Here is a 20,431-nt window from a genome sequence, read left to right on the forward strand (position 1 = left end):
ATCAAAGCAATATCAAAAATTCACTCACTCCATGATGAACACGAACTGCAAAACCGTATGGAAAGTTACTGAACTACTCAGAATATATCATACGTACAAAACATTTTAAAGCCAATGCAAATGCAAACTCTTAATTTTGTCATTTCTTTCTCATTTCCCCACTGAAGGTCCTTTATAAACCTTAATGCATGTTTTGGTTGCTCAATTTGATCTTAAAGCAATGCAAAGAGAAGCAATAGATGTTCAAAGACTAAATTAAACGGTCCAAATGGAAGCAAAACAAAACAACAAGCTATTTCATCAACTAAGAATCGTAGTTCTGATTACACACTCTCAACAGAGTCTCCCATTATGGGCATTTTGGTAAAAGTCTTCTTTATAAAAGAAAAAAAATCCTACATAGTATGTACATTATTTTACACTGAAGTAAACATAGTTCTGGATTCAGGAGGCACGGAGTCAACGCGTCTCTTCTGTGTTCTTCCTGTGCCTTCCCAGAGTCCTCTTCACCTGGAGTCAGAGTCACTGGTGTCAGATGAGGATGAGGAGGAGGACGATGAGGAGGAGTCTGAGCTGGAGCTGCTGGCGCTGAGACGTGACGGCATGGCGTGAGGCTCCGCGCCGCTCGGCTTCTCCACTGGAAGATAAAAACAAAACAGGTTTTCAGTGGGGAAGGAAACTGGTTTTGCGGGTGGAACCCAGCAGGGCTCAACAACAGCGAGTTTTGCTGTTGACTTGGTAGGGAAGATTTTTACTTGATCTGGCAACAGTGAAAAGAAACAGATCAATGATGAAAAATTGTTATTTTAGCAACATATTTGTGAAAATGGAAGCAAAGTATATTTAAAAAAACAATAGGGAAAATTACTAAAAATAAACCTTGTTCTCAAGTGCTAAATTTTCATAAAGGTTTATAATAGCTTAGAATACAACAGCTAAACATATAGTAATTATTATTATTATTATTATTGCTAAATAAAAATTTGAAATATTACTATTGTAATAAATATTTTAATATAAAATATAACAAGTACAAAAAATGATTTATTATAATTTAAATTATACTATATGTTCTATAATGTTGCCTATTTTTATGACAATAATAATTATAATAAGAATAAGAAGAAGAAGAAAAAGAAGAAGAAGAAAATTATTATTATTATTATTATTATTATTATTATTTAATAAAAATTTAAATATTACTATTGTAATAAAAAAATTAAAATATTATAAAATATAAAAAGTGCAAACATATTTTAAATTATGATCATTTAATTAGTACTATAATATTTTCTATAATTTGGCTATTTTTTTATTTTATTTTAATTATTATTATTATTATTATTATTATTATATTTAATACAAATGTGAAATATTACTATCGTAATAAACATTTTAAAATAATATAAAATATAACAAGTACAAAAAATAATTTATTATAATTTAATTGATACTATAATATTTTCTATAATTTTGACTATTTTTATGACAATAATAGTGACAATAATAATAACAATAATAATTTATTATTATCATCATTCTTATTTTTTTATAAAAATGTAAATATTACCATTGTAATAAATATTTTAAAATAATCTAAAATATAAAAAAAGTGCAAAAATATTTTCATTGATAATTCAATTAATACTACAACATTTGCTATAATTTTGGCTATTTTTATGACATTAATAATAATAATAATAATAATAACATTATTATTATTATTTTTTATTGCATTTTAGTGAAAAATTAATATATTAGTATTGTAATATACATTTTATAATAATACAACTAAAATAACAAAAAAATAAACTATTATAATTTAATAATTTAATTATTGTTAGAATATTTTCTATCATTTTTACTATTCTTTATTTTAATACAATTAAAATATTATTTTTTGAAATAGTTTTTTAAATTATTAACAAATAATAGATAAATTAATAAACATTATTAAATATTACTCCTGTAATAAGTTTTTAAAGTAACCGTATAAAAAAATTCTAATACTTTTAATATTTTCTATTCTATTTTCTATATATTCTTTTTTTAATACTTACAAAAAAAAAAAAAACTAAAAATATCTATATATTTTCTAAATAATTTATTTAATAATAATTTAACAATACAATTCCAATATTTATGGCTGTCTTAATTTCTTCATTTTCAAATGTTAAACCATTAAGCTTTTTTATTTTGTTGGAAAATCGCAGGAAGCTCTTAAAGCCTTTTCTTTTGTTGACAACAGCTGGTTTATAAGCACTTCTCATTACAGAAGGAAGATGGTTGACAAATGCTGTGTTCCCAAATTGCAAGTTTGTGTGGAGTGGCATTAATTGTGAACCAAGCTGCTCTTAGCTGCTGAAAACACTGTAATCACTAAGCCATAATCATCACGATTTCGGTTTTATTTTGATTAATCATGCAGCCCCCAGTATCTGTTAAATCGTATCTTGCGGCATGTCCGTGGCATTTTTTTTTTCCTTTCTAGCAGTCTTTGAGCATAAGATCTTGTCTGGTGTGTAGTGTTTTTCACCTGTGCTCTCTCTGTTGTTGAGTGCTTGTACAACATCAGCTCTGTACGCTCAAACTAAATTGCCCCATAAAGGCAACACTGGCCTGAACCTTGATTACACCAGCCTCGGGCCATCAGAGCGTGGACACCAAGACATAATAGAGCAGCAGGAAAACGTAATACATCAGCCCTACCTTTGGGTTTCTGGGGTTTCTTGGCAGAGTTCAGCTGTCCGCTCACATCCTGTAATCTCCTTTCCAGCTCTCTCTTCTTCTCCAGAGCCAGTTCCTCTCGGCTCTTCCCACCTCCTCCCTTCTTCACCACTGCACACAGGACGGATCTAGGTTACACTTGATGCATCGCACAACAAATAAAACATGCATTATAACTAGTGGTCAACCAATACTGATTTTTTTTTTTTTTTGTTGATGGTTGATGCTGATATTTTAGAGAGCAGAGTTGCCATTGACCAACATAAAGTTAATACACATGACAAAGCCAATATATATGATACCAAAATAATTAATTTAAAGATAAAGCAAAAATGTAAATTAAATTATATTTATTTTGCAGAATATTTGCTAAATTAGAAATAATTTATAGATTCATTATATTTAAAAATATATCTTAAAAACAACATTTTAAATTTTAAATTAAGAATATCATAAAAAACAAACTGAAGATTACAAAGCAAATATATGATACCAAAATATTTAATTTCAAAATTAAGTAAAAATGTAAATTAAATGTATATTTATTTTACATAATATTTACTAAGTTAGAAATAAATAATTGGAAGATGACTTGTATATATATATAAAAAAAAAACTTAAAATAAAAAAATAAAAAAATCATAAAAATCATTTAAACTGAAGATTACAAGGCCAATATATATATGATACCAAAATGTACATTTAAATGTATATTTATTTGACATAGTATTTACTAGATATAAATAAAGATTAATTATATTGCATATATAAAAATGTGTTAAAAAAAATCAAAATTTAAAATAAAAGTAAAATATCAATTTTAAAAAATCATTTAAACTGAAGATTACAAAGCTGATATATACCAAAATATTTAATTTAAAGATACAGTAAACACGTAAATTAAATGTATATTTATTTTACACATTTACTAAATTAGATATAATTTGAAGATTATGTATATAAAAATATATATAAAAAAAATTTGAAAATCATAAATATTTAGACTGAAGAGATAGATATACATATGTATATATATATATATATATATATATATAAATTAAATAATTCAAAGATTAACTGTTTATTTATATTTATATATATATATATATATATATATATATATATATATATTAACATATGAAGAATAAGTTAAATAGTTAGCATTATGCATTTAAAATACAAAAATGTTGTGTAAAACAAATATAAAACATTTTCATTTTGATTTGATTGTTATAACTTATTAAAAGGATGTATAAATAAAAAAAAAAAAAAAAATTTAAAAAAAGTATAAAAATGAATTGTGCACAACCACATTAATCAAAGTACATCATTTAAAGATAAATTAAATGAATAATAAATGAAAAAAAGTATTTATTTGGTGTTTTTATTTAATCAAATTAATTGTATTTATTTATTTATTTTTAACTTAGACCATTAATCATAACAACAAATTTTGACAGCAAGTTGGCAACCAATTGCAAATTATGATGCATATGAAAACTTGTGACATTAACTTAAATTGTAGATTCTTTCAAGCTTTTTCATCTAGCTTCACTCAGGGTGTCATAGCTAACAAGCATTAAATCTCAGCTCACCGTATGGTTTGCGCGGTTTCTTGCGCAGGCAGGTCATAACGTATCGCTCGAGCTCACGCAGCGTAGACGGCTTCAGCGTTTCAAAATCGATTTCGATCTCCTCCGGGTTGGTGTCGCGCAGCGAAGGCTCCCGCGACTGGATGATGTGCACCACGCGGCCCAGTTTCTCCCCGGGCAGCTTGTTGATGTCCAGGCTGAGCTGCCGCTTGTCGTCGTAACTCATGGGAAGACCGTCCTCTTCCTCCTCAGAGTCGTAGTGCGGCAAAGGGACGGCAGCAGCCGGCGTGAAACGAGATGAGGATGATTTCTTTGTGTTCCTGTCAGAGTAAATAAAACAAAAGAGACTTGTAATAGTGAACAGAGGGAGGGTGCAGCTACTGGTTAAAGATCTGGGCTAGTAACTGAACATTTGTTGCTGCTTATGAGAACATTTTAGCTCCCAGTTAAGATCTTTAATGTTACTATGGTTCATTCATATCTTTGGTTATTGTGGTAAATCAGTCTACTGTTAATCCAACAACTCACTAACTGAACTGGTCAGAAACTGGTTGTTCATAACATTTAGAAATAATTTTTTTGTTGCAATAAACTGCACATTAAAAATGAAAAAAATATAAAAGTAAAAAAATGAAATATGTTTTAGATACATGTTGAACACAATTTTATTTAAAATATTAATTATTAATTATTTACTACTACACAAAAAAAAAGGATTATACAAAATAGTTTTTCGATAATTTTTTTTTTTTATTATTATTTTTATTGTATTTCAGATTCATTTCAATTAGCAAAAAATAATTTTTATTATTTTTATTAACTGACGTAGATAACTGGTTGTAAAAATAAAAAAATGAAATATATATTAGATAATGATACCTGTATTTAAGTAGAATTTATTAAAGAATGTATTTTTATTAAAAATAATTAATTATATAGTAGTCAACATCTGGAGTGGATCAAAAAAGTTAAATGAAATGTTTTAGATAATGATACCTGTAATTAAGTAGAATGTATTAAAGAATTTATTTTTATTAAAAAATTAATTAATTAATTATTATTAACTAAAATGTAAAAAAAAAAAAAAAAGAAAAATCCATATATAATATAATTTACAATATATACCTATAGAAAATATAACTTGGACAAGTGTTGTTTTCGTACTGTTTATATACTATACTATACTATACTATACTATACTATACTATACTAATACATTATAATATATTGTATTTTATCTTTTTTTTCAGTTTAAATTTTAGTGTTAGTTGTAATTTTACGTGATTTTGTCTTTTTTTTTTTTTACATTTTTCTAAATAGATTTAATTTTTTTTTTTTTTTTTTTTTCAATTTTATTCATTTTTGCACTACATCTTAAATTTACTTTAGTTGCCAATGCAACATTTCTAATTTCTTCTTCATCTAATATATATTAAAAAATTATTTTTATTATTTTTATTAACCGGTGTATTTAACTGATTGTTCTTAACATTTAGCTAAATTACTTTTATACTATTTATAGTTTAAAATTATAAAATAAAAATGAAATATGTTTAGATAATGATACATAAAATAAAGCGTGTAGAGTGTATTAAAGAATGTATTTTTATTCAAATTAATTATTATTTAAAATAACAGAATAATAATAGATAATGATACATGTATTAAAGTTGAGTGTATTAAAGAATGTATTTTTTTGTTCAAATTAATTATTATTAATTAAAATAACATACAGACCTATACAAAATATGGTTTGGACCAGTGCTGTTTTCGTATTGTTTATATACTATTATAATACAGTATATTTTCAATTAGTTTTATTTTTTCAGTTTCAATTTGTTTTTTTTTGTTTTTTTTTTATAGTTCTAATTTTCTATTCTATTTTTCTATTCAGTCTAATTTCTATTGTATTTCTGATTTCTTGTCAAGTAGCGAAAAACTATTTTATTATTTAGTCATAGTTAAGTAACAACACTAGTCTGCACACACTATTCAAACAGAATAATATAATTTCCATCCATATTATCTACACTTTCAATAAGAACAAGAAAAATGAAAAATACACACTTGTTCTTGCTGCTTTTCTTCGCAGGGCCTTTCTTGCTCTGTGTGGATGAAAGCGAAGCTCGGCTGGATTTGCTTTTAGACAGTTTGGCAGGTTTGTCCCGCTCATCACTCATCAAACTTCGACTTCCTCTGCGTTTCTCAGGCTTCTTTTTCTTCTTCTTGTCCTTCTTCTTCTCCCGTTTCCTTTTGGGTTTGACAATCGGGCCGGAGGAGAGGGCTGCCAGCTGCTCATGTACCGCTCTGAGCTAAAACACAGACATACTACAAGTTAAAAGATCAAAGCTACTATTGAGTTATGACAGTCAAAGTCATGACACTTTTTCTTTAGATTAACATCTAAGTTATTATAAGGATGCGTAAATGGATATGACTAGAGACATATATCAAATTAATCATGTGCATATATGAATTAGAGCGTAACAGGAAGGTTTGTGTACCTGAGTACACACCTGGTCCTGCAGTTGGGCCAGGCGTTGAGCTCTTTCCTCCTCACTGTCAGAGCTCGGGCTGCTGTCGCTGCTCGGTTCACTGTCGCTGCTTGGCTCGCTCTCCGACGAGGAGGAAGACGACGATGAAGACGAGGAGGATGACGATGAAGAGGAAGAGTGGTGCATTCCCAGCATGCCTATGTTCCGTCCCAGTGGCAAGGGAGACAATTCCTCCTCCTCAGAGACCTCGTCAGGCATCTTTGCGAAGCGGAACTCAAACACGTCCTGTGCAAAGAGAAAGGGAAGAATATTAAAACATAACATCTGTAAGAGGGCAATCCTATCAAAAATTCTAACAAATATATTTTTTTTAGGAAATTCAAAAAATTTCCCAAAATAAGCATATATTATTCTATTATTCAAGTTTAATTAATTACTTTATATTTTATTTTTATTATAATAATTTGAGTAGGCGGCTAATATCAAAAAAATTTTTTTAAATTTTGTAAAATACACAAATTTTAATGTAATTTCTTTTAAATATATAACTATATATATATATATATATATATATATATATATATATATATATATATATATAATAAATTACAACAAATAAATTACAAGTAATTACAACAGTACACATAAAACATAGATTATCTAAAATTTTATATATATAATTACTCTTAGATCAACCAGTTCATATCAACATACTTCATTTTCTACAATCAAATAAAAATATAAACAAGAATATTTAAAATACTGAAATCAGTAATAGCAATAAAAATAATAAAAAAATAACTGATATTATCTCAAATAAAAAAAAAAAAAAATATATATTTTTATTATTATTATTATTTTAAATTATACATTTTTTAAATCATTCTCAGTTTGACTAGGCTATCTCCAATTCTCCATTTTCTCCAATCAAGTAAAAAAAATAAAATAAAAATGTGAAACATTAAAATAAGTAATAAATTATTATTATTATTATTATTATTATTATTATTAACAACAACAACAACAACAACAACAACAACAACAACAACAACAACAACAACAATAATAATAACTGATATTATCCAAATATATTTGTTTTAATTTTATTAAAATATTTTTCAAATCACTCAAATTTGACTAGGCTGATATTAGAAGCAAATAATATCAGGCTTCATTTTCTCTAATCAAGTTAAAAATAAAATAATATATTGATATAATATTATTATTATTATTATTACAAGATTATTAAACTTACATTTAAAATATTTTTTTAAATCACTCTCCATTTGACTAGGGTGAAATTGGAAGCAAATAATATCAGGTTTTATTTTCTCCAATCAAGTAAAAAAAAAAGAAAAAAAAAAGAATGTGAAATATTAAAATGAGCAATAAATTAATATAAATATAGCTGCAAGCAGCAATTACGGGGCCAAGCACAAAAGAGGCAGAATGAGGAGCTAAGCATGGCAAGGAGCAGCAGACCGACTACAAAAATGAGTAATTAAGATCATTTTAGGATAAGATCAATTGAAATGGCTGAAAAATCATAAATACAACCAATCGTAATAAAATTTAATGGCTTATCACTTTTGACCAACAGGTGGTGCTGTTTTCAAATTGATGTGACGTGTTCTGTGTGAAATGACAATGACACACACAAAGTTTGCCATCATTATGTCAAAGCTTTGCAGAGATACAGCCTCAGATGTAGTTTGGCATCTTTCCAGCAAATTCGTTGATACTCTAAACGAAAACGGTTTCGTGTATCGACACGAAATTCATAACTTTTTGCCAGCATGGTCTGAAGATGATCTGAGTCAAATTTGGTGAAGATTGGACTAACGGTCTAGGAGGAGATCGAAAAAGTAGGTTTTGTACATTAATCAAAATGGAGGACAGGAAGTTTGGCCAATTTCGGCATAATGGATATCAATGTTCTCGGCTTGACCCAAAGAATCTATTGGCATCAGTTTCATTACAATAGGCTAATGTAAACAGAAGTTATTAGCATTTTTGTAAATTTCATTATTAATGTTTAGTGAATGGCGTATTACTTCTGACCCATAGGTGGCACTGTTACCAAATTGATGTGGCTTGGTCAGAGTGTGGTGACAATAGCACATATAAAATTTGGTGTCAATATGTCAAAGCTTTGCAGAGATACAGACTCGGATGCAATTTGGCATCTTTCCAGTAAATTCGTTGATGCGCTAAACGAAAACGGTTTCGTGTATCGACACAAAATCCATAACTTTTTGTCAGCATGGTCTGAAGATGATCTGAGTCAAATTTAGTGAAAATTGGACTAACGGTCTAGGAGGAGTTCGAAAAAGTAGGTTTTCCACATGAATCAAAATGGCGGACAGGAAGTTCAGCCAAAATTGGCAAAATTGGTATCGGTGTTCTCAGCATGACCGAAGGAATCTATCAAAATCAGTTACATTTCAATAGGCTAATGTACGCAAAAGTTATTAGCATTTTTTTAAATTTAGTTATAGCTTTTGACCACAAGGTGGCGCTGGCCCCAAAATTTTTATGTACATTCAGGGCATGGTGCCGAACATTTTTGTAATTAATGTCGAAACGATACGCTAATCCGTTCTCAAGATACAGCATTTTAAAGCTAAATTCAAAATGGTCGACACCCAAAATGGCTGACATGGGAAAATTGGATATGGTTCGACTCGGTATGACACACCGAATCTAAAGAGACCAGTTTTGTGATTTTTGGACAAATCATTCAGACGTTATAAAGAAAAATAGCCATTTTTCGTATCTCCTGACCACTAGGGGGCACTGCACCGAAACACTGCAGGTAGGCTCAGGTCATGCTTGTTATAACACACACCAAGTTTGGTGTCAATATGACAAACTGTTACGGAGATATAGCCTCACATTGATTTTTGCTAGCTTTTCGTAGAATTCTTTCGCGTGTTATTCGTGAACGGCTGGACGAATCGACTTGAATTCCATAACTTTTTGCCAGCATGGTCTGAAGATGATCTGGATCAATTTTTGTGACAATCGGTGCAACGGCCTAGGACGAGTTCGAAAAAGTAGGTTTTACGAACAATTGAGAATAGCGAAAAAACTAAACCTTACGATTTTTGAATTTTGGTGTCCATTCGACTCGGCATAAGCCAAGGAATCAGAGGAAAAAAGAATTTTTGTTGTGTGGCTTACGGTTCAAACGTTATTAGCATAAATCTTTTGAAAGTTTGGACAAGTGGTGGCGCTAGAGAGTTTGAGTTAGAGACTCCAAACTTGCTATGGTTAATGTTGAGACTGTCCTCTATCAGTGTGCAAAATTATACAACTTTCCCGCAAGCGGTTCTATGGGCTGCCATAGACTTGCGGCGGAAGAAACGGAAGAAGAAGAAGAAGCAGAATAATAAGAACGGCAACAGATACAATAGGTGCCATCGCACCTTCGGTGCTTGGCCCCTAATAATAATAACAACAACAACAATAATCTGATATTATCTAAACAAAAAGAAAAAAAAATTATTATATGTTTTAATTGTATTTAAAATATTTTTAATCATTGTCAGTTTGACTAGCCTGATATTAGAAGCAAATAATATCACTTTATTTTCTTTAATCAAGTAAAAAAATAAATAAGAATGTAAAATATTAAAATGAGCAAAAAATTAATATAATAACAACAACTGATATTATCTAACTAAAACATTTAAATTTAATATTTAAAATTTTTTTTAAATCACTCTCAGTTTGACAAATAATATCAGGCTTCATTTTCTCCAATCAAACAAAAAAAATAAATAATTAATAATATTTAACATACTAAAATTAGTAGTAATACTAATACTAATTAATATACATTTAAAAAAAATAAATGTTATCAACATATAAATCAATCTAGTTATCAGCAAAAACAATTACTAGATAGGCTGAAGGCTAAGAAACCTGTCTCTGACATGTCCAGGTTAAATCCACGTGACATTTTGCACAAAAACAGAAGCCTATTTTAAGATCATCACAGAGGCAGCCGAGTTCACGTACCTGCAGTTTTCGAGCCATGGCGACCACGTCGTGATCAGGTGGGTTGTACTTGTAGCAGTTGGAGAACATGAGTCTCACATCAGCGCTGAACTGCTGGGCATCTCTGTACTCACGCTCGTCCATCTTCCTCTGAGAAACACAAAACAGAGAAGTACTACATCATCTCAGATTGCTTTAATGCTACCAGGACTTTTCCTAAGCCAAAAATCAGCAGTGGAAGCATGTATATATCCAAACGGATCACCTTGATGGTGCTGAGGTCCATGGGGTGTTTGATAATATCGTGGTAGTCGTGCAGGCCCAGTGTTGACGCGTCCACAGGTTTGTAGAAGGGCCAAGCGTACGCAGCGTGTTTTTTGGACAGCAGTTCTTTAAGGACGCCACTGCAATAGCGAAGCTGCTTGCTTAGTTTCCCCCGCCGCGACGGCTGATGGGGCCGTATTGAGTCAGGCAGGTCCTTACGTGGAGGTTTGATGGGACGACGGGACAGGGGTCGCCCTAGGACGGGCTGGAGGTGGGTGGGGTCGTTCACGCCCATGCTGGGTGAACAGTCCACGGGCATGGAGGAGAGCGAGTGCGGCATCTCTCCGATCGAGCCGTGACCTTTCCCCATGCCTCCCATTCGAGCACCTGCTGTCACAGGGAAGCTGAGTGTAGTGGGAGTGGTGGTGTCGGCTTTACGCTTCACACCCTTCTTCTGCGGAGAGAACAAAGACATACGGCTCTCATTTAGTGCTAGATACTCAAGTGAACCTACCAGCAGCTGAAAATGTTTGAAAGCAACATTTTTAGTGAATAATTAATAAAACTTCACGTCTGCTCCTTAAGCATTTTTATTGAAAAGCTTCAGAAGGCTTGAAATATTGCACACAAGTAGCATGGGCTAATCTATGGTGTATTTTTACACCAAATACTGATCATATGAATATATAAAATAGAAGTTGTTTTTATTATAATAACGCATTAATTAAATAAAAAAGAAATAATACATTAAAATGATTAAATACACAAAAAAGCCTCTTATGCTCACAAAAGCTGATAAGAAAAACAGTAAAAATAGTAATATTGTGAAATATTATTACAGTTTAAAATATCTGTTTTCTATTTGAATATATTTTTAAATGCAATTTATTTCTGCCATGTAAACCTGGATTTTCAGCATCATTTCATGTTCAGTGTCACATGATCCTTCAGAGAATCATTCTAATATGCTGATTAATATGTTGATTTGGTGCTCAAGAAACATTTTTATTATTATCAATGTTGTAACCACTTTTTGATTGGTTTTAATATATCTGTTGAAGCTGATACATTTTTAAATTGTTTAATTATTACTTTTTAATTAATACATTTTTATTTAAAAAAAGGAACAGCATTTATTTAAATGCATTTATATTTAAGAATGTAAAAGCCTTAACTGTTACTTGTGCAGTTTGATGCACTCTTGATAAACAAAAGTATTAATTTAATTTTTAAAAAAAAAAATTTACATAACATTAAACACACAGATATAAAAAAAAATAATATATGTATTTATTTAATTTTATTTAATTTTTATTATCATTAATAAATGTACATAACACTGAATAAACAAATATAAATAATATAATAATAAATATAAAATAATATTTACTCATAAAGTAAATATATTTTATTTTATATATTTTTTTTATTTTATTTACTTATTAATATAACTAAATTTTCAAACCAGTGGGTGTATATTTATTTATTTCTGTACATATTTATTTATATTATTTTTTATATTTTTTTTATTATTATTATTAAATAATAATTTATACTATACTTCATTATAAAACTATATAATATTAAATAATACAATATAACACAATATAATACAATACAATATAATATAATACAATATAATGGACCTAGGGTTGTCAAAAGGGACCGGGTTCGTTTAAAAGCCACTTGTGTCGGTGGATCCCTAATACATCTGCATATAGACGGATCCGCTGACAGACGCGACTTTCAAACGCTCCCGTTGGGCTTATGTGTGAGCGCTCGGTGAGGAGCGTGAATCGCTTCATTATAGCCAATCACAGTCATGTCTGTTGAGCGCGTGAACACTATGGCCAATCAGCGATGTTTAAAAATCGGCTCAACAGCGCTCAAATGTGAGCGGGAAATGGACGTTTTTAAAATTTCAGGTACCTTTTGACAACTCTAAATGGACCAACAAGTAACTTAAGACGAGCCAGATGATGATTTCCAGTATCAGCCATGTAAAACATCACAGAGTGATGCTCTGAAACATGTGTGTATGTACTTTTGCAGTGGGTTGGGTGGGTGGTGGGGTCATCAGTTGTGGAGGTGGGCCGCTGCTGCTCAGCAGGGTCTGTGGAGGCGTGGAAAACCGTGAATCTGGCGTGTCGGGTGAAGAAGGAGAGTACGCCGACTGAGACACGGCAGGCACCTGGTGAGCTGACGTAACACTTCCTCCTCCTGATAGAAATACAGCATACGTTTTGCAAATGTGACAGACTGGTTGGTTGACTGACTGCTTTACATGTCAGTCTGGCGATATCTCCTTGTCTGAATATCCCAGGCCAGAATTAGCTACAAATGTGATGCTACAAATTATATGACCGTGAGCTCACCTCTGCCTCTACGTCCTTTAATGGTTTTTGCTCCTCTGCCTTTAGGGGTAGGAGGGGGCAACTCAATCTCTTCCTGTGGCATCTGGGCAACCTTCTGTAAGAAGACCTTCTCTAGAGACTGAGCCATCAGCACAATGTCATCTGTAGGCTGAAAAACAATTCACAATGTACACTTCTGTAGAAAATTGTAAAAACGACAACAGTTGCTCAATAGATGTTGAAATGTAAATGTACAGTACCATTCAAAAGTCTGGGTCTGGGAGTTTTGGAAACGTTTATGCTCACCAAGGCTGCATTAGCTTAATTAAAAATACAATAAACTTGTAAAATATTATTATATTTTAAAACGTGTTTTCTCTTTAAATACATTTTAAAATGCAATTTATTTCTGTGATGCAAAGCTGAATTTTCAGCATCAGTTGCTGGATCGATGTTGATATGTGAATGCACACTTCCATACAAAGGTTTGGGTTTGGATGTTTTGGAAATGTTTATGCTCACCAAGGCTGCATTTATTTCATCAAAATACATTAAAATTGGAAAATATTATTACAATTTAAAACATGTGCTTTCTATTTGAATATAGTTTAAAATGTAATTTATTTCTGAGATGCAAAGCTGAATTTTCAGCATCAGTTGCGGAATCGATGTTGATATGTTGATATGGGTTTGGAAAAATCAGAAGCTCACAAATATTATTGTAATTTAAAACATGTATTTTTTATTTGAATATACTTTAAAATGTAATTTATTTCTGTGATGAAATGCTGAATTTTCAGCATCAGATGCTGGATCGATGTTAATATGTGAATGCCTTGAACTATTACAATTTAAACGTGTTTTCTATTTGAATATATTTTAAAATGTAATTTACTTCTGTGATGCAAAACTGAATTTTCAGCATCATTACTCCAGTCTTCAGTGTCACATGATCCTTCAGAAATCATTTTAAAAAAATCCTCATTCTATGGTGAATAGTAAGTTCAAAAGAACAGCATTTATTATTTATTAAATCTTAGTAACATTACAAATGTTTTTACTGTCACTTTTGATCAATTAATTGCATCCTTGAGATATATATATATAAAATATGTATATTAATAAATGCATGGTTTTGACATGTTTAAACCGCGTACGTCTACTTCAAATGACGTATATTCTCCATATGTCACCTATAACCGCTTGAATTTCTCACATTTCATTTTAGTGCTTAATAACACAGCAATTATATGAAATGACTATGTTTCTGTTCTAACCTTTAGGTAATGCCTAACGAGCACTGCGGGATGTTTCCAAGGCAACACACACCTTATTGTAGATGTAACAGTTGGTGAACATGGTATTGAAGTCCTGCAAGCATTCGCTGGCAGTGCGGTAGTAGTTATTCTCCAGTCGTTTCTTGATTGAGCCCATGTCCATCGGCTGTTTGATGATCTTATGGTAGTCCTGAAAGCAAAAACAGGAAATAATATCATTGGAGATTATACTATGTGTGCATATGAATATGAGAAGGACTATTGGTAATATGATACTCTATGTGTCACAAGATGACAACAACGTGCAGAAGATTTCTGGATAGATAGACTAGAAAAAATAAAGCACACTGTTTTGGACTGACATGAAGGGTGGCTGCAACTGTGAATTTAACAATTTACTCCTATAGCCATATTGAGATCCCATTATCGCTGGAATTTAACCATATAGGGGCTCAAAAATGAAGATACCAGAAGAAAAGTTTGTTAAGACCCAAAATCTAAAAGGACATTAAGATATCTTTAATACTGCTTAAGTTATAAGCATGCAAACTTTGAAAAAGAAAACCTGAAAAGTGCTTTTTTCCCCATTTTTCAACTGTCGCCATTGGCATTTAATGAAACACAGATTGCTAAAGTCAGCAGATTTTACTAATAGACTTTCCAATCTCTGTGTCAAAATAATATAATGACGCTGCCATCTTTCTAAAGTCATTTTTACCCCTCTATAATCTGGCTCTGAATCTCAGGTGAAAATCATCATTTTGACCCTCCTCTACAAAATAGTGCATTACTCTGCTGTTCAAAAGTTTGGGATCAGTAAGATTTTTAATGTTTTTAACCCTTAAATGCATACCTCGGGTCTTTAGCAACCCAGGGCATCATTTACTACCCTCTCCCTCCTTCATTTTTTAAAGTTTGACATCAGCTTTCTTTCATCAGTATTCCTCAATCTATTCATTATAAACAATAAAACAAGAAAAAAATAATAAAATATAAAAGAACGTCTGTTTTCTGATCAATTTTTTGTAAAAAGTGTATAGGGTCACTAGAGACCCGATGTGTGTAATAGTGTAAGTACATTTTTTGTGTCCAAGTCCTCGAGATGGTACTGTTTGATAGACAATAATGACGTGATGTTTCTCTCATTATTATCGCAGACATAAAACAAAAGAATATCATCAGCAAAAATTTATTTGGTCTGAATGGCGTTACTGCAGAGCAATTTCTGTATGCAACAAAATATAAAATGTCACTGTAAAACGATTGAAAACAATAGTTTTGAGAATATGGTTGAGATCAGGAACGTGAGCAAGATGTTCAATGTACTGTATGTAACAATGATTGGTGAAACGGTCATGCATTTAAGGGTTAAAGAAGACTTTTCTGCTCATCAAGGCTGCATTTATTCGATTAAAAATACAGAAAAATACAGTAATATTGTGAAATATTTTTGCAAAATACAATAGCGGTTTTCTATTTATTATACTCAAAAATAAAATGTATTTCTGTGATGCAAAGCTGAATTTTCAGCATCATTACTTTAGTCTTCAGTGTCACATAAATAATATTTTAAGTATAAATAAATTATATTTTAAAGTATATTAAAATAGAAAACTATTATTGCAATAATATTTCATAATATTAATTTTTTCTGTATTTTACATCAAATAAATGGAACTTTGATAAGCATAAGAGACTTATCTGAGGGTGCAAAAAAATCCAAATATTGAGAAAATCGCCTTTAAAGTTGTTCAAACAAAGTTCTTAGCAATGCATATTACTAATCAAAAATTAAGTTTTGATGTATTTATATAAGGAAATATACAAAATGTCTTAATGGAACATGATCTTTACTTAATATCCTAGTGATTTTTGGCATAAAAGATTTTAGGGTGAATTATTCTCAGAGAGCAAGCGTTCACTCACAGGTAAGTTGAGTCGGACCGCATCCACGGGTTCATGGAAAGGCCATGCGAAATGATGCCGCCACAGCGCTTTCACCAAGACCTTGTGGAGGAACTGCAGCTGATTGGTGGAGCGTCCTTGTCGGCTGGGGTCTGTCACCGGTGGCTGCTGGGGCGGAGGAGGTCCGGGTGGAGGCACGTGGGGAGGAGGCACGTGGGGCAGAGACGGGCTCTCGAAGCCCTCATAGAGCAACGAGGGTTTCCGAATACGCTTGCCCGAACTCTGCTCCATCCCACCAATGACAGACAGCCCTACTCCAACAGAGCTGCTGCAGAAAATTATCAACAAAACACAAGACATGCAGCATTTAGTGTTGAGATTGGAGGACAATGAGTTGCATCTAGAAATTAAATAATGCAATTATAAATAAATAAATAAATGTTTAGTGCATAGTGTAGCCTGAAAAATCCATATTATATACATTACATATATAAAACACACATAAAATATATGTACATCAACTTGACATAGTCACCAATAGTAAGCTACTACTAAATATATTGTAAAGACTTTACTAGAACTAATTTGCTGTAACTAATTTGCTGTAAAGTTGCTTTGCAATGATATGTATCGTGAAAGGCACTATACCAACAAATCTGAATTGAACTGAATTTAATAAAACACAACTAGACAAACATATAAACCAGATCAATTGATAACCCAATATTTGGCCTTTTTTTGGCATAAACCAGTAGCATCAAACAGTAGTGTTAAACTACCTTCATGCCAGTTTCCAAAAATATATACATATATACACATTTGTATTAAACAAAATTAATACTACTACTACTAATAATAATAAATAAATTATATAATAATAATAATAAATAATAATAAATATATATATATATATATATATATTTTTTTTTTTTTATTTATTGGGAATAATGAGCAGGCTTAGATAATGTGCTAAATATTTTACATTTATTTATTTTTTTTTTAATTTAACATGCCAAAATAAACTGCATTTAATTAATGAAAAAATACAATAAAACAGTGATAATGTAAAAATTAAATTTTATATGAACTGTTTTTTTTTTTTTAATTCTTTTAGACTTAATGTGAATTTACTTGCTGAATATAAATAATAATTCATTTTAGTATGGTCAAACAATTATTATTATACATAAAGAGCACATAAATACACACGCATGTATATATTTAAGAAAAATATGTTGTTTATATATTAAACATTTACATATAAATTACACAAATATAAATATATGCACACACACACACATACACACAGTACAAAAAAAATCTGGATGCAAATAATCACGATTAATCGTTTGACAAAGCTAATTAATTTAAAATTAATTTCATTTAATAAATTTACTGACCCAAAACCTTTGAGATATATAGATATATCTATATATAGTTTTGTAACTACATAACAATAAATAATTTTTTACTGGAAATAATAGTATACAATGTCAAACACTACTAAATATTGCTATCTACTGATTAGCATTTTAAACTCATTTTTATTATTCAGTATGACAACCACAATTCATTCCCGTTATTTCAAAAAAAAAAAAAAAAAATGTACAAGGCTTAAAACACATGCACTGGATAAAACCATTAAGAAAATTATTACTGACACATTAATTCAATAGATAACTGATCAGTGCATGGAAACTGTGCATTAGCAGCGAGACAAAATTATCAGTGCATAGTAAAACACACTGTAAAAGACACTACAGCAAATGTCATTCAGTCCGTCCCGCCTATTCTCTGTTTGTAAACAAGCTTTCACTGCATTCATGCCCAATCAGAACAGGACAGCAGCCACATGAATCATCCACCCCTCCCTATCCCTGCACACACACATTTAATAACACCATTCAAATCGCTCATTCACACTGCACTTATACAATTTGACTGCATGCACAAACACAATCACACAGATGCAAGCCATGCAAAACGCTTATAGTGCACACTCACACCACTTTGTAAACAGTCTGCACCGATTAGCATAGTAAAGTTACTACTATATGGCCATGATAAATTAATTTTAATATAGTTAACATAGATGCATGTGCGTTTGCAGGAATAACTAGAGTAACTACTGTATTTTGACAGGAACTGTGGTTACCATGGTGAATAAATGTGTGTTACGGTGTAGCCCTTTAAATGTTGAAGATGGCGGAGGGAAATGATGCAGTACAGATCCACAACACAGTGATGCTCGCTGCATGCTCTTATTTTAATAGCTGGAACTCATTCAAAAAGACGCCGAGCAGTGAGTAACACGAGTTATTTTCCCACTCAAGAAGGAAAATGAACTTGTAAACAAACGCTTTCCTCCCTTTTGCTCATCCTTTGTGATTAAATCCACACACAGGATTAGTTTCTAGGCTCCGAAGGCGCGCCGATACTACCTGTCAAGAGACGGGTTGATGGCCGCCTCCATTCGGATGGATCGGGGTTGTTTTGCGGTGCGGAATCCTGCGTTTTCGCCCCCGTTTTATTGTTATTCAACTCCTTATGCTTGAGATGCCCCGCGCCGACCAGCGAGCAAATGGCGCCTTTCAATTTCCGCTCCTGGGTTTTTATATAAGAACGCCTCTGGCCAATCAGAATTCGTCCCGCCTCTGAAACTGGTTTCTTATTGGCTTAGTGTCAGATCCTTCCGCGGCGGTAGAACCGCCCATGTACAGCGTACTGTGAAGGGAGTTTATTATGTGTGACTCACGGTTACCATCTAGTGAGGATTTTGTGAGGATAAAAACTAAACTTAACGAATTTTAACTGTTTTAATAATAAATAACTATAATAATATTCTAGTCAAGTTTCTGAGTAGATTATTTATACTATTTATTTAATATTAAGCTTCTACACTGACTGAACACGTGATTAAATTATTTAAAAATATATCTTTCAAAATAAATAAAATATATATTAACCTCCAAGTCTCATATTTATAAGCAAAAATATTTTTTTCGATCCTTGAGACCTTGATCCTTTTTTTTCCTGCAAAATTCAGTTTCTTATTCACCGATTTAACTTTTATTTTGTATAGATGTGACAATGCAAGTCTATATGAATATGCCTTACACTGTGTGCATAATTATTAGGCATGTTGATAATCTGGTCATATTTTTTTCCCAAGCACATTTTACCAATTCCAAACCACAACAATCTTAATAACTACTATTAATTTTGTATTTAATCATTTGTAAGTGATATATAATTGTCCGTGAAGGCTGGAAGTGAAAAACTCCTTATATTCAGGTGTGCATAATTATTAGGCATGTTTTCTGTTACAGATAAAATGAGCCAAAAAAATATTTAACCCAGACTGAAAAGTCCAAATTATTAAATGCCCATGAGAAGAATGCAATACTAATGCATTACAAGAATTTGCAAAGTTAAAGCTTGACCATTGGACAGAGAAATGCTTGTTGAGTCTGCATGGTCAGAAAAAACAGGTGGAGAAGAAAAGATGCATGTTAACTGCAAAAGAATAAGGAATTAAGGTGAAGAATTAGGTGTGACACCATCAGGAACCGTTTAGTCTCCAGCGCCACCATTTTCCAGAATTGCAACCTACCTGGAGTCTTCAGAAGTACAATGTGTCAGGTTCTCAGAGACTTTGCTTGGTAAAAAATCCTAAAAAATGCCCCTGACGTAATAAGAATAACAAGCTGACGTGTTGTGAAATACATGAAGACAGTTTTTTTTTTTTTATAGGCTTTATAGACAGGTAAGTTGAGAGTGACTCTTGAAGGACAAGCATCACATTCTCTTGTACC

General features: G+C 31.3%; 1 protein-coding gene across 5 annotated transcripts in view; it reads right to left on the bottom strand.

Annotated features, from left to right (window-relative positions):
* The window catches only part of brd2b (bromodomain containing 2b), a 22,896-nt gene extending 2,510 nt beyond the window's left edge, over positions 1-20,386 (bottom strand). Inside the window, exons 1-12 of one of the 5 annotated variants that reach the window (XR_007829447.1) lie at positions 19,058-19,202; positions 16,638-16,944; positions 14,764-14,901; positions 13,456-13,603; positions 13,125-13,300; positions 11,082-11,534; positions 10,838-10,966; positions 6,824-7,099; positions 6,387-6,631; positions 4,323-4,639; positions 2,710-2,838; positions 1-637 (exon numbers count right to left, since the gene is read on the bottom strand). The exon at positions 1-637 is cut by the window's left edge and continues 756 nt beyond it. Coding sequence is in view for 4 of the 5 variants with exons in the window: in XM_051132015.1 (XP_050987972.1) it covers positions 507-637; positions 2,710-2,838; positions 4,323-4,639; positions 6,387-6,631; positions 6,824-7,099; positions 10,838-10,966; positions 11,082-11,534; positions 13,125-13,300; positions 13,456-13,603; positions 14,764-14,901; positions 16,638-16,944; positions 19,058-19,089 (2,481 nt within the window). In the remaining variant the exon portion in view is untranslated. Of the gene's footprint in view, positions 638-2,709; positions 2,839-4,322; positions 4,640-6,386; positions 6,632-6,823; positions 7,100-10,837; positions 10,967-11,081; positions 11,535-13,124; positions 13,301-13,455; positions 13,604-14,763; positions 14,902-16,637; positions 16,945-19,057; positions 19,203-20,380 lie in introns of those variants that run through there. The other 4 variants (XM_051132013.1, XM_051132012.1, XM_051132015.1 and 1 more) reach the window with 4 other exon arrangements.
* Between the last annotated feature and the right edge of the window lie 45 nt (positions 20,387-20,431).

This window comes from Labeo rohita, chromosome 16 (genome assembly GCF_022985175.1).
Source record: "Labeo rohita strain BAU-BD-2019 chromosome 16, IGBB_LRoh.1.0, whole genome shotgun sequence".
Lineage (NCBI taxonomy): Eukaryota > Metazoa > Chordata > Actinopteri > Cypriniformes > Cyprinidae > Labeo > Labeo rohita.